This window comes from Coturnix japonica, chromosome 3 (genome assembly GCF_054131305.1).
Source record: "Coturnix japonica strain WE chromosome 3, WE-NBRP24, whole genome shotgun sequence".
NCBI classification, from domain to species: domain Eukaryota; kingdom Metazoa; phylum Chordata; class Aves; order Galliformes; family Phasianidae; genus Coturnix; species Coturnix japonica.
Window position 1 is genome coordinate 74,191,951 of NC_140665.1, and position 15,483 is coordinate 74,207,433.

Below are 15,483 nucleotides of genomic sequence, written 5' to 3' on the forward strand. Positions count from 1 at the left end.
TCAAATTACTTTTTGCATGTCAAAAAATACTTGGAATATTTTGGCTTGCCGAGAGTAAAATACATCAGCTGAGCTAACACTGAGCTACCCCAGCTAAAGGAAGACTTAGAAAATTCTCTTGTTTAATTGGCAACAGTGCTTAGTGAAAATATTTAAACAACATGCATTAGAACTATTTCAGTCCCTCGCACTATTCCTCTGAGGAAGTTTTGGGCTCATTACAACCACAACTAGTTTTAAGAGGGCAGCTGACCCTTGGATAATCCCTCATTTTTGCTTCTTACTCGTGTTGCCTTCCCTGCAGATTTGCCCTCTGCTTTATGTTTTCCACGAAACATCAATGACAGCTGCAGCACGCAGAACTCTGGGGTTTTATGTATACAAAACACATTTTAGAGGCATTTAGTACTGCACGTGTTTTATTGAAGAATGTATGAATAAAACAGCCTGGCTAATTAAGCTGCTCTGGAAATAGTAATCAATCGATGTTTTAGGTGTCAAAGCAGAATAGGATTATAAAATGTGCTTCAGAAGAACCCTTAAATTGATGTTTTTTAAAATATATACTTTTAAACCAAGCTCTGAAGCACTTTGGGAGCTATTTTTTAAATGCCTTCCGAGTACCACCATACCTATTTTGTAATAGGAAGGGATAACAGATTTCAAGCACTGTTTATAGAAAGGGATTTAAGAACAAATGCACTGTACAAAACACCAAAGCATTCACTGTCAGCCAAACACTGCAGGAGAACGTTATCCAACACAGTATTGACACATGCTTACTGTTACATCCTAATTAAATGTACATGTAAGCAAGCGGGAAAGAAATATTTTAAAGGAGCCATCACCAAGTCTCTAATAAAACTCTATTACAAAGACATTCTATGATACAAAAATAATTATTATCTTTAGAATAAGAAGTGTGGTACAACAGTTACACTTGCTCACTATACAAACACTCAGTCTGGTGGTGACAGACTGTGATTCAAGTCATTGCCTAACCTTACATAGTTCCATAAATGCATGTTTATTACATTAACACACTATAAATAATAGGTTTCTACTGCAATTACTTGAAAGCATGTTACCAAAACCAGGACACTGCCCAAGAAATGGCTTGGTTGTACACATTTTATCCATAATATTACAGGAGCAAGGATGATGCTCCTCTCCTCTTGGTACTGTATAGATGAGTGTAAGCTGATAATCTCCAAAATACACGACACACAGCACAGCTATTGTACACTCTACCTTGTTACATGGACTATTATATGAATGCTAAGTATGAACAGTTTGCATAGTTGCACAGTAATAATTAACCACACTGGGATTTTTACACTATCCTTAAAATATGTGCAGCTAACATTCAGGCCAACAATTTAAGAATCCACACACAAGTTCAGATGTTGTTATTCAGGTATTGCTCATACATTTAAATTACAGCAGCACAAACAGGCTATCGCTAACTTAACATCAGTTGTCGGATACATCCATTTATCAAAATGTTAATTGTACTTGATATTCTTTATTACTTCTGAGTGCGAGTGTATAAAAGCACATTTAAAAAATAGCTGGTATTGAATAAAGCCCATTTAAAGCAATAGAAAATTAGCCTGAACCAACCTGTGCTACTTGCTCTGACAGTGTCTGAAGTTACAAGAGAGAGAAAAATGCATTTGAATGATACTGCTGCCCAGAACAGATTACATTTTTTATCTGATACCTTGAGGACTGTTTCATACTTATGAGCTCTTACCAAAAGTTGTATATCTATCTATGAGGAAACCTGTCACTTTTGAAAACGAAGAAAATTAGCTGCTAACTCGTAATATTTTAGAGATTCTTGAGAGCTTCCAGTAACAGTGACCATGAGAAAAGCTCCACCACTGTACTGAAAGGTACCGACTTACGTTACACTTTCACACTCAGTGTACATTTTTTATCAAGAACCTATGAATGTATTAGAAAAAGTGCATTAATTATCAGCGGCGTTTGAAAGGTTCTTGTTAACCTTTTGATAAGCCACCAGAATTACTTATTAGATGATGCATTTTTCAAGTTTTCCTTTGCATGCTTCGTATATTTACATGACAATGCATTCCCAAGCAAGTAATAAGCACGAGAAATAATACAATTCTTGAATGTACCTGCTAGAAGTTTTAAGATAAACGTAAGTTCCATCAAGTAACTCAATGTAATCACTAAAGGACTGCATTGAGAGTTTGAAATGAAACAGTAAGCACTTAATTTACTGAGTGCTGCATTGATTTACAAGTCTGAAGCTCACCGACTACACGACTGAGCTGCATCCAATTTCAATCAGAATCTACAAGTATGTCTTTTATAAAAGAAAAAACCAATTCCATTCAGGTACAATTTCCTTCTGCTTACCGACTCCACATTTTAATCTGAATGTTGTTCAATATGGTAGAGAAGAACTAATGTGAATTCAGCTCGTACCTTCCCAGCTAGACAGACCCTCGCATCCGTCCTGACGTTTTGCACTTGCCTCAAGAGAGCAAAGCAGGGCTTTTGTGCCAAGTGGAACCACTCTCATCGTAATCAGTGTAATTCTTCAAGCGTACATAACAAAACCATCATCAACATTTATGTCTCGAAGCTACACACATACAAAATTTTATTCAGAGTACTACTGAAGGGCTATCACTCCAGAGCCCGTAAAGTTATTCTTAGATGTCCATACATTTCTCATTAAACAGGAAACTTCCACACAAGTTCTTGCAAGACTGTTTATTGAATTCAACAGTTCAAATGGAGTTTAGCTGCAGTTTATATAGAAAAAAAAAACAAAAAACAACAACCCACTTTCAGGCAAACTGCAATCAAAAATTACAGTATAAAATAGTGAGTCACTGAGACTGTAAGTGTCCTAACAGGTTAAACTATGAAGTATTTGTGCATGCTCACTGTTTGTTCTCCTTCTTTGTAACAGAGGACTTGATAAAAAGGAGTTTCTTTGTATTCCTAAATCCCAAGTTCAGTCTATGAAATGGAAACATTGTCATCACAATTCAGATACAGGAGATTTAAAACTGGCACAGAGGATCTAATGTTTTTCCCAAAAAGTTGAGGCAGATTTTGTTGAATGATAATTGTGTGTGTGTGTGTATATATGTATCTGTTATAAACTCTGGTGGCTTTGTAGCACAGTATCCTTTTCTCTTTTGAGATCCTGAAAAAATTTCCCCCCACGAGAACTTGTAAGGAAGAGGAGAAGTAGCAGCTTGTTTCTTGCATACAGTGCAACACCATGCGCAGCTGCCCGGTGTCTCAGAACAAAGGGAGGATGGCAATGAGCAACGCAAAGAGGCATATCCCCTTCATGCTGCGAGCACGTCCGAGATTTCTCTGGGGAGAGGGAAGCGAGCACGAGGGCGAAGCATCAGTCTATATGTCATGCATAGCTATGGTGCACGGCCACTGCCGCGGCGCTGTCAGACGTCCGAGTTGGAGCTGAGGTTTGTTAACCTGGGGTCGGCGTTGATCTCATACCTGTAGTGATATCCCTCCATGTGATCCCTGCAGGCATCTCTGATGTTGTGCATCCACTTTTTGATTCCTTTTCGGTTCAAGTACAAAACAAGGAGGAAAATTGCCCCGATGAGAGCCAAGACTATCCCTAAGAAGACGTAGGAAGTCTGTAGCTGGGAGGGCACGTCCACAGGTGTGGAGCAGTTGAGCTCTGACGTGTTGAGCTTCAGCAGGGCTCTGCCCGCCATCTTCTCGGGGAAGGCGCAGCTCAGGGTCTCCTTGCCCTCCACCTGGTCGCTCTCCTTCAGCCAGGCCACCATGTCCTCGATGGCACAGTCGCACACCCAGGTGTTACGGCTGAGGCTGATGCGCCGCAGGGCGGGCAGCCCCCTCCACTGGGCCAGGGTGCCGTTCCGCAGCACACCCAGCGAGTTGTCACTGAGGTTGAGGCTCTGCAGACGAACCAGCCCTTGGAAGGAGACGTTCCGCAGCCCCACCAGCGAGTTGTTACTGAGGTCTAGGTGCCGCAGGGCGGGCAGCGCGCCCAGCATGCCGGCGGGCAGCAGCAGCAGCCCGTTGTCGGCCAGCTCCAGGCGGGTGAGGTTGCGTAGAGCCCCCGCCTGCAGGAGGGCGGCCAGGCCAAGGAGCGCGCCCTGCTCCCGCAGTGCCCCGCGCAGAGCCAGCTCCTCCAGCGGGGCGGCCCGCCCGAAGGCCAGCGGGCTGAGCTCCGACAGCGGGTTGCCGCCGAGGTCCAGCTGCCGCAGGGCGGGCAGGGCGGCCAGGGCGCCGGCCTCCACGGCCCGCAGGTGGTTGCCGCTGAGGTTGAGGCTTCCCAGCTCGGCCAGGCGAGGGGCGGACAGCGCTCCGGCGGGCAGGCGGCCCAGGCGGTTGCCGGTGATGAAGAGGTTGCGCACGTAGGGCGGCAGGTCGGGCGGCACCTCCGTCAGGTTCTTGTTCACGCACTTCACCGTCTTGGCCGCCTCCGAACACTCGCAGGGGGCCGGGCAGGCGGCGGGCGGCTGCGCCGAGCCGCAGCCCAGCAGGGCGTGCAACAGCAGCCCCAGGCACAGCGCGCCGCGCCGCTCGGCCTCGCGCCCCGGCATCGCGCCCGCCCCGCGGGCAGGCGGCGGCTCGGCCCGGGACCAAACTTTCCCCGCTTCCCGCAGGGAGAGCCGCGGAGCGGGGGCAAAGCGAGAGGACAGCGCGACTCCGCGCCTCGCCCCCCGCCCCGCCACACGTGGCCCCGCCGACAAGAGTTTCCTTCCCGGTCGCGGAGCGCGGAGCACAAAGAGGAGCGAGAGGCTCGAGCCGCCCGCCGCCTCCCCTCCCGGGCCGCCCGCTCTGCTCCGCTTGGTGCCGCCCGCGGAGCCGTCCCGCGGCCCCGTCCCGCAGCTCCGCCGCTCACCTCCTGCCGCCGCTCCCGCCCCGCGCCCGGAGGCAACTCCGCGCCGCCGCCGCGAACTCCGCGCCCACCTCCCCGCGCCTGGCCCTGCCTCCGTGCCAGGAGAAACCAACCGCCGCCACGCCCGGGGGGAGCCGAGCCCGCTCCCGGCCGTCCCGCAGCCGCCCGCGTCCCGCCCGCCGTGCCCGCGCCCCGCTCCGCGCCGCCTCTGCGGGACGGCCGTGCCCGGGAGCCCGGCGGGAGGGCGGAGCAGCCCGGCGCTGCGCAGCTCCGATCCCCCCGGGTGCGTTGGTGCGGCCGGAGCTTTACCTTGGGCTGCTCCGTGCGGGGTTGCCTCGGCTCTGTCGTCGACGGGGCGGCTTGGTTCGGCTCCCGTCCGCCCTCCGAGGGGAGATCCGACGGCGAAGCTCCCCGGCAGAGCCTTCCCGTCTTCTGACCATTTTATTTCATTTTATTTTTTTAATTGTTTTCAGTGATTTGCCCTGCTGAAGGCATTGCTCTCAGCACCGAGCAGACTGAGGAGGGGGAAGCTCGGCGTCTCTCTCAGCCCCATCCCGTCGAAGCAAAGTATCCCACAGTATCTCCTAAACAAAACGACAATAAATCTGCCATGACCTCTCGAGATCCTAAAACCCGCAAACAGGAGCAGCACCTCGACGGCTTCGTTCTGAGGTTTAAACTTCGCCGTGGAGAGGAAAAAACTTAAATGTCCACTTTCGTAGATAGCTCCGAAAGTAATGCCTCCCATTTATTAACATGGAAACTACAACAGATACGAAAATCATAGCGACACGTTTTGATAGAGCAAATTCTCTGCTACAAAACACTATGTTTCAATACAGTCACCCTCAATAGCCGTGCATTTCCACCAGTGATGAACAAGAGCTTGCATTCCGCACTCGTAAACATCTGCACTAGTGGAGGTGACCCACTGCCACCTAAAACACACCACAAGCTGCCTCATTGTGCTCACATTCACTGTTTGGCCTCCGGAAATAATCAGTAAGTGTTGATCTGTGGTACAGCAACAAATGCAAATAAATTGCCTGCTTTGGCAGGGGGGTTGGACTCGATTATCTCTAGAGGTCCCTTCCAACCCCTACAATTCTGTGATTCTGTGAAATATTGGCAGGAAGGTTCAGCCTCTGCAGCCATACCACCAGCATCTGCCTCTGACGCTGTGGGCCAACTTAGTAAAATAGGAGCTTGCTGAGTGATTCAGGCTGTGTGAGTGCTGTAGTGTGGGAGAGTAATTTGCTTTGTGCAGGGCTGCCCCCCACCAGATGAGGCTGGCCATGACCCATGACCATCCATGACCATCCAACCTAGTGTTGAATGCCTCCAGGGATGGGGCATCCACAACCTCTCCAGACAGCCTATGCCAGTGCTGCACTACCCTCTGAGTGAAGAATTTCTTCCTAACATCTAACTTTAGTTTCCCCTCTTTTTTGTCTTATCACTATCAGACTGCATAAAAAGTCCATCTTCCTCCTGCTTGTAAGCTCCCTTCAGGTACTACAAGGCCACAGTGAGGTCTCCCTGGAACTTGCCCTTCTCCAAGCTAAACAAACCCAATTCCTTCAGCCTTTCTTCATAGTTCTTCAGCCCTCTGACCATCGTTGTTTCCTCTGGACCCACTCTACGTTGTTCCTGTGATGGGGGCTCCAGGCCTGGATGGCTGTTGTAAGATAATGCTTAGAAAAGGATGTAGGTGAAGGTAGCCCACATTTTGTAAATGAAAGACATGCTTTCCAAGTCTATTAGAATTCTTTGGAAGTCTTGAAGAAGGAAATAAAGTTGGCCTGTTAGACAACAGTGAAGTTCAGTGGTCAGTAAGAAGGAGCTTCCAAAAGAAGGTAGGCTTACAAAATAGGTAACTGAAAATTCTAACAAAAAAATCTGAGACCAAGCCTAGAAAACATACTGAATGTACCCACATCTGTATTTTGTTTGTTTGTTTGTTAAAATGTTAAGATACAATGTCAATTTTAATAGAATTAAGAATAAAAATACTGATTTTAATATGCTGACCAAAATTGTCCTCTTAACACTTAGTGACTGTCTATACACACACACGTCTCTTGCCCTGTACAGATGGCTGGCTCCTTGTGCAGGGAACTCCTTGTTCTGTATTTGGATGTGCTGCAGTAATGCAAATAATAAATGGCAAGTATTTTCCTATTAGCCAGGACTGAATTGCACCTGCTAAGCTTGTTTAAGCTTGCAAGGAGAAAAACACTCATTAATCTGCTCTGTTCTCTTCCCATTTAAACAAAACAGCTTTTCTCAGATGTGCATTCCAAAATGGAAGTGCTGCTTTCTGATGTATAAACGGTATTGGGTGGATTTCCTGGACACATTTGTAATCTGCTAAGAGAGAGAAAAAGTAAGAAAAAAAATATGTACTTTCAGGTCAGTTTGGGTATGTATGTATCAGTATGTATGACTGATCTGGGAATTTACATTGGCCAGCCCATAGAATGTCATCTCCTTGCTTTTGAATAAAATTTATGCAAAACTTCATTCTGAGTTAAAACACAATATTTGAAAAGAAATGATGTTGGCTGGAGAACTCAAAGTGAAAGATGATTTACTATAAGGAAATTGTTCCTATGGCTGATAGCATTCTGGGTTGGCTGAGAAGCTTCTGTGAAGAAGGCTTGTGGTGGTCCCCCAGTGGATCTGGAGCTCCTGGCTGTGGCTGGAAGTTGTGTTGGCCATTGGGAGTTATGAAAGAGACCTCTGACCTTCTTTCTGCAGATATTTACAGTTTGCTTTGTGTGACAGTGATGAGAACTGCTCGCTTTTAAAAGTCACTACTCCAATATTTCAGCTCCCTCAGTCTAAAAATAAATTCCTGACTAAAGGAACACAGCTGTAGGGAGAACCAGTGAGAACTGATGGGGAAATTTATGTTTCCTCTGTGATATGTTCCTACATTGCCTCAGTATTGCATGAAGATACTTAGCACCTCATAGGAAGTGGCCTTGGAGGAGTATTTATGATGCACTAAAGACTGTACGCAAAGTGAGCAATAGCACAGGGACCAGAACTCTTCTCTTTTACCAAAAATATCTTCCCACAAAAATGGAAGAACAAGCTGCGACTCCATCTGCTTCCTCACATGGAGTGATCCAGCAGGTCCTCCAAAGGACACCTTCTGTTTCCCACAGGACTCAGCCACATTTGAAGAAACATCATCAGAGTGGTGCCATAAAAATACTTAAGCTACCAACTGCTACACTGAATTCTGGTGTGAATGCTTTATTCAGTATTCACATGCTCATGCACACCAACATTTATGTTCTGTCTGTCTTCTTTTAGGTACACCTCCATTTTTATGGAAGTTATTGATTTTTATATAAATTGAAACAATAAAGAATTCAGTCTTCAAATACTTTTTTAATTGGCACTTTGTTCCAACCACAAAACAACCTTGCCCTAATGACCTGCTGACCTATTCTGGCTTTTACTGTCTGTATGATAAATGCAGGATAAAACTTGTGATTATCTGTGCATCCATGTGGAAATCATTCAGCCATTAATTGCTCTGCAAGATAAAGCTGTGTGCATATTTTCTTACATATTTTTATGCTTTACTCCATCTTTAGTACCAGTAGTAGATTACTATTAATATCCTTTTCTCAAATGAGAAGGAATACTACTGTCAGTGAAGCCGGAGCTGGGGTGAAGCATACTCTAGGAAAAGACCTGGCAGGAGAACTTGCTGAGTTCCAAGTGCTGCTTCTGTGTGTGCATCCCTCTGCCTTTGCTCCAGCTCAGCCTGCTCTGATGTGGAGGATATGAGTGGCTGCTTCTGAGTTCATCCAAATACAGAGGATGATTCAACATGCTGGAACAGGTCAGGGTGAATTTTCAGTCCTGCTTTATTCTTGTTCAGGAATGCATGTCTTTTACTTTCAAGTTTCCTTTGATAGATTACTAAATGTATTTGAAAATGGTAATTTTTTCCCCCACTATGTCCTTTTCTTTTTCTTCTTTTTTTCTTTTTTATACAATTTAAGGTTTTAACAATTTGAGGTCTAGGTGACCTAGACTAAATTCCTTATAAATTCTATGCAGGTCAGACTAAACCATGACAGTTAGAACTCTTATTTACGCAAAATAAGCCTTCCGATCTTAGTCCTTTTTGTAAGACTGGAAGAACTGTCTTCCATTTACTTATTTACCTGAATCGCACTGCAGGACAGCTTATACAGGCAGACTTTAGCTGGGAAGTTGGTGTATTGGTTGTGTCCACTTGGGATGTCCTCTAAAGAAGCAGTAAACTAGCTGTCTGGTTGAAGCCCTGGGAAATCGTTGGAGCGAATTATCAGTCTTAGTACGGCTTGGGTTCTAAGGGATCTTAAAGATCATCTAGTTACAGCTACATGATGGATTAGCACCCCACAGTGACAGCCTTGATGCACACAATTGCTCCTAGTGTTCACTGAGATCAAAATCCCATTTCTTGGGCCAATTTGCATTTTTGTTGTATAAAGTATGTGAAGGAAGCACCTGGTTGAGTCAAAATGCTGGACTCCAGCTTTCATCTGCTGCTGATTTCTAGGGGATTAGAAGATGGCATACCCTAGTGTATTTGCAGTCAGAGATGAGAAGTCCAGTATGGTGAGATAGAAAGGCAAAGGTAGTGATAGTTAATGCAAGAACTGAGAGTTTTGAGAGGAATCATAGAATCATAGAATTACTCAGGTTGGAAAAGACCTCAAAGATCATCAAGTCCAACCAATGTATATCAGTGTGTATTGTTGACTTTACTTGTGCTGCTCTGACACTGTGGCCAAGAATCAGAACGTCCTTTTCAATCACACAGAGGGAGAGTTTGCTTGGGTACTCTCTTTATAATAAAATAATCATCAGGATCAAAAAACATCAGCTTTCTCTGTCCAAATTTGCATGCTTAAAAATACACTATGGTACTTAATGTTGTAACAAAACATGATGAGTGTCATCACTAGCTGGAGAGTGAAAATCAATTTTACTGTGCTTACTGAGCAATTGTAATATCTTTTATGGGTATCATGTGCATTTTACATTAGAAATTCAGTTATAATTATGAGCCTGATGTCGTAAATGGTTTGAAGTCTGCTCCATTAAGTTTGTTACTCTTGAATATAGAGTGCAAAAGAAAAATCAGTCCTGAATAAAGAGCCAGAATCTTACAGATTTGGAGTATAAATCCACCTTGTCCTGCACTTTGCCTCTTACGGTAGCCAGCACACACTGCTGAAGAAAGGCTATAGATTGCTTGCAAACATGAGTTCTTCTTTGGGTGCAGATTACCTCCAAAGAGACACAGTGTAGACATGGAATGCACTGAAGGATTGTACTAGCATTAGGTTGAACCATATATACGTACGATTCATTTTGGGGGGATTGAGGAAAGCAGGAAATAATTGTGACTGCTCCAACCCACATTTGGAGAACAGTGACAGCTTACAGCGCAGACTAAACCTGTCATTCTCCATGTTGTTTCTCCTGCTATTCTTACCTCAGAAGGGTAAAAGAGCTGAGAAAACAGCTTCCATCTGGAGCTAATCTCAAGGCAACATTATCATACACAGAGTTCCCATAAGTGCGAGAAATGTGCTTCTACAGGTCACACCCTTTTCTGAAGTACCGATTTAAAAATATTTTTGTTACGTGATGTTGGAAAGGAAAAAAAGGGCGCATCACTTAAAAGACAGCAGAGTTGGCATTATAACAGTGTTGGCTGAGCTGAGTCTCCTAAAGTGGTGGTGCAGGCAATGTAACAAAAGAATTCCTGCTTTCTTGACTGGCGAGAATTAATGGCACTAAATTAGATCCAGGCTGGTGAAAGTTGTTTCTTTTACAACTAGGTGAAATATTCTGAAGTTCAGAGTGATGGTGCAGAGTAAATAAATGTGCAGCTCTAAAATTAATGTGGCACAAGGGAAAATGGACAGAAAGTGAGTTGTTAAAATGGTTAAATCTTCTTTAGATCATACTTAGAAAAAGATTACACAGGATTTTTGGTGCTGGAAAAGTCTTATTGTTTAATAGGTAAATAGGTGGATATAGATAGATATAGGTATAAATAGGTAGATTATAGTTATTGCCAGAACTTGGAACTGATTACACTGGGTGCAGAGGTCTTGGGTTGGTTTAAACTGGAGCTGGATACTAGGCTGACAGCTTTGTCTTGAATGGCTAATAGTTTCAGTACTTGATATTAACTTTACTATGAAGAGCCAGTTCTTAGTATTTGCAGAAATACATGGAGATAGGTTGTTACATTTGTCAGAGAAAAGCAGCCTGCTCACTTTTTCACACTTCTTCAAACAACTTCTACAAGCCAGAAAGGAGAACGGAAGAAGCAGAAAAAAGGACCAGGATTTGTTCTTCACTGTGATCCAACCAAAATGAAAAAAATAAAAGTAAAATTTTTTAAAAATATAGTAACCTATTGCTTCTACATAAAATAAAGGTAGCTTTTATATATCCTATGACAGCTGAATCTCCAGTAAGTTGGCATTTCCTCCAGCATCCAGAATCAGTGTGGATAATGCCTTTGCTTTGCCAGTCTCAAGTTGCCAGGTCAACATTCAGAGTTGTAGGAGAATAAAGGCAAATTCAATAGCTGGAAAAATACAGAGGAAAAGGAATAGCCTTGGACAAGATTTCATTTAATGCTGCTAGGAGCTCTGGAGTTGTCTAGACCTGTTTCAAAAATCTCTGTTCTTTTGCTTTTCCTTCAGGAAATAACACCTTTACCTACCTTCAGCTGAGTGGAGCCACCCAATGGAAAACTATATAATGCACATACTGCCAGCAGATAAACTTGAGGCTGTGGCTAGTGCTACAGGTATCTGTAGCCTTACCCTGAATCCTGCAGTAAAGATACAGGCTGCTTCATCTATGCTCCCAACTTTTGTTTTCAGAAGTGACTGGCGCTGACAGATTGACATTGAGATTCTGTTTCCCACTTTCCAAGTAACAGAATCACAAAACATTCTGAGCTGGAAGGGACCTACAAGGATCATCAAGTCCAACTCCTGTTTCCACAAAGCACCACCCAAAATTCAAACCAATTTTACCTACATTCTAGCAAAACAACCAAAAACATGCCTGTTAATTGATTTGCATCTATACAGAGGGTATTTTGGCATGTTGAGTGGTAATGCACAAATTAACACAAACGAACATCCTCAGATGCTCTCTCTTTACTTTCTGAGAGCAGCATGATTGAATGCTAATGGAGAAAATGGTTTTAGAAAACAGAAGAGAAGCTGCTCTTTAACTGATCTTTAAGAATAAGTACAAGATGTATGCTTTGGAAAATATTTAAGACACAGTCATATCCTGTATTTCCTAAGCAAATCTATCATTCTCATGAGACATGCCTTTTCAAAACTATCCATACATACATCTGTATGATTTTGCAGATACTTACCATCATCCTGAAATTCCTTTCTCATAACAAAAGGTAATAAAAGCATCAGAAGTAGACAAAGAGTTCAATTTGGGTCTTCTGGAATCAATAAAAATCTTTAACCTTTGTTAACGTCACTCACAATTAACTGAGACAAAAATCTTCCTTCGTTACAGCAAAGAGAAAAAATGTCGGTGATATCATCCTCAGCCTTTTGGGATGAGTCTCAACTATTTTAGTGCATTTGTGATAGTGAAAAAAATCCAGCCTGCAATCTTTTGTCAGATCCATTGATTAACAATGAGGTTTCATAGACAGACTGAGAAGCGTGCAGCTCCTTAAGCAATTTGATAGCTATAAGGTGTCATCTAAAATTTATGACCCCAGTACTGCTTGGATTTGGATGATGTAGCAGTAGCTGCAAGAACCCACTCCAGAAAGGTAAATGTGACTCTTCCATCCACGGTCTGATAAGGGTGGTTTCATGGAGGTCATACTGCAGGCTTTCTACTGCCTGGTTACATGAGAAGTAGCACGTCAGGATTGCTCTGTTAGTACTGCTACTTCTTGAGTTCAAAAGGGTAGTCAGCCTTTGGGGCCTGGTAGAAGGAGTTACTGGCCATCAGAGTTTAATATGTCTTGAGTGCAATATCTCGCTTCCTTTAGGCTCTGGAAGTTCTTTTTGAAATTAAAGACTGTGAATGAGTCCAGATGTTGGGTTGAATGGGAGCCTCGAGTACTTGTCAGCTTCCTATTAGGATGTTCAATTGTACTGTTAGCTTCTTCATGTACAGGGATGTGCATGGCTGACTGCTTAGCTTGTGTATTTGCAGGCTGTCCCAGGAGAATATTTCAGATCACAGCTTGACAGTTCCACCTTTTACTCACACATAGAGGTGTCTTAATTACTTTCATCTTGTAGTTTGGACAAAAAGTCTGACATTTTCAGGGACGCACTGAAAATCGTACTCCCTTTCAGAGACAGCATGTTGCCACCTTCCAGGAGCACAGTGTGACTGCCAAAATTGTTGGCCACGGTTTCAAGAGCCAAAAAACTTTGGTGCCTTTTTGGTGCCACACAAAAACTGGGCAGGTTACTGAAGTTTTTGTGCTTTGCCTTAACTCGGCATTTCATTAGGGGTCTCTTAAATTTCTCTGAAAGACAATAAAACCTGGCTGTGCAGAGCCTGGCAATGTGACATTACCTACTTACTTATTTGTCTAGGGTATGGAGTGATTATTTTTAAAAGGTGTTGACCAATGTAGAAAATGAGTCTGTGTAACCAGAGGAGGAAGGCATATGTTGAAAATCTCTCAAGAAAGACTTGAACTGGCATCTTAGCCAAATGTGCTAAACAGACAACAATGAAGTCATGAATGACACAAATAATGTGACACTGCAGATGTTTGTAATAGGAGCAGAAACTTCATGTAGCTGTTTTCATCTGATTACACAATTACTTTGCATGCTTGGAATTCAATAGTTTTCCAATTCAGACAAGAAAAAATAATTCCCATGTTTTATAGTTGCTATTTACAGTAGTGAAGATATGAAACAGGACAACCATGATGTTATTTCCCATTTTTCTGCTTTCTGAAGAGCATGTTAATTCTTCTCATACTGTATGGTAACTGTTAAGTCACAGCCTTAACAACTGATTGAGCATGTGGGGAAAGGACATAATCAGCCCTGGGAGCACAGGTGAAGGCAATTCAGCTGTGTGACCAGAAGGGGTGGAGCTTCTCTTAGATCTCATTTAAGGACTAAGTGCCCCTTAGGGAGGCTCTCTGGCTGGAGATTCCTTCCTTGTAGAGTTTTCCTTGTGAGCCTAGATCTTCAGAGCTGGGTGAGCTCTTTTCCTTTGTAACACCTTTCTGCTAGTCCCTTTGTTATTATGCCTCCTGTGTAACCATTCTACTGTATTGATCTTTCTGATTGTTACATGTACTTTCTTCTTTGGTTAAGTCCCCCTGTTAGCTTCCTTCAAGATAACTGATAATATGATAATAAGTAAGCCCTCATAACATGAATTCAGATAGTAGTTTTGTGTGAATATGAATTCACATAGAAAATGGGGAGAGAAAAGCTATCACTTTAGTGAATATTAACTTTGTGGTTCCAGAAGTTTGATTTTACTTCCATATAAGCATTTATGTTTTTGAATCAGGATGCATTTTAAGACTTCTAACTATTTATTAGTTGCAGAGGTACTTTCTTCCCCAATACTCACAGTCAATGTCTCTACAAGGCAGATAAATACTGGTTGCAGATTACCATTGAGAAAAATAACACTACTTAAGAACTGAATATGTTACCTATAATATCAAAATATTTCCCCTAGGAATAGAAAAAAGAATGGAATTAGCATTTCTTGTTACTGCCTGAATTTTACTGTTCAGCCTACAAAAGAAAGAAGTAGTTATAAACTGCACTACACTTAGTAAATCTCATGTGTTACCTTGTGATTTTAGCCTTTAAGGTTTATTTGTTATTCAGGCAGTGCTTTTATTAACGTGACATGAATAGGGAAAATGTATCCTGCAATTACTTTTTAATATCACCTTCATCTTTGTAGGAAAAAAAAAAAGTTCTTGAGTTTTTTTGAGTTTATTTTAATCTGAAAATAAAATAATCTATAGGAAGTAATACAAAGTGTGCTAAAGGGTAAAATACTGTGCTTCAGAAGGAAATAGAGCTAGTTATGTCTAGGTAAATTTTCTGCGTGCAGTATAAGTCTTCAGGTGAGTGGAGAACATACTTTTCATTCCAATAATTGAGAAATATAACAGTATCTCAAAGTTTGAAGTAGATTTGAAAAAGCCTTTTTTGCGGTATTTGCATTAGGTTTGCTAAAGCTGAAACTTTTTAAGCAAAGATGTCAAATGGTTAATGAGGGGAGTAGTTTTAGTTTGTTTAGCCTACAATTAACTTTCTGTATCTGTTTTAGTTTCAGCTGGGATGGAGTAGTTTTCTTCAGAGTATCTAGTGTGACCCTATGTTTTGGTTCTAGGAGAAAAACAGTGTTGATAGCACAACCATGTTTGCAGTTGCTGCTAACCAGTGTTTTGCAGTGAGGGGCTCAAGGAGCTGGGAATGAACAGAATTAGGACAGCTGACTTAAACTGGCCAAAGGGATATTCCTTACCATGTGGTATCATGTAGGTGGAGTTTTGA

The 15,483-nt window shown here is 42.9% G+C and overlaps 1 protein-coding gene across 1 annotated transcript; it reads right to left on the reverse strand.

Annotated features, from left to right (window-relative positions):
- Window positions 1-401: 401 nt before the first annotated feature.
- Window positions 402-5,143, reverse strand: TPBG (trophoblast glycoprotein). Its single transcript, XM_015859015.3, has one exon. It carries the CDS (start codon window positions 4,593-4,595, stop codon window positions 3,456-3,458), a length of 1,140 nt encoding a protein of 379 aa, XP_015714501.2. The 5' UTR covers window positions 4,596-5,143; the 3' UTR covers window positions 402-3,455.
- Between the last annotated feature and the right edge of the window lie 10,340 nt (window positions 5,144-15,483).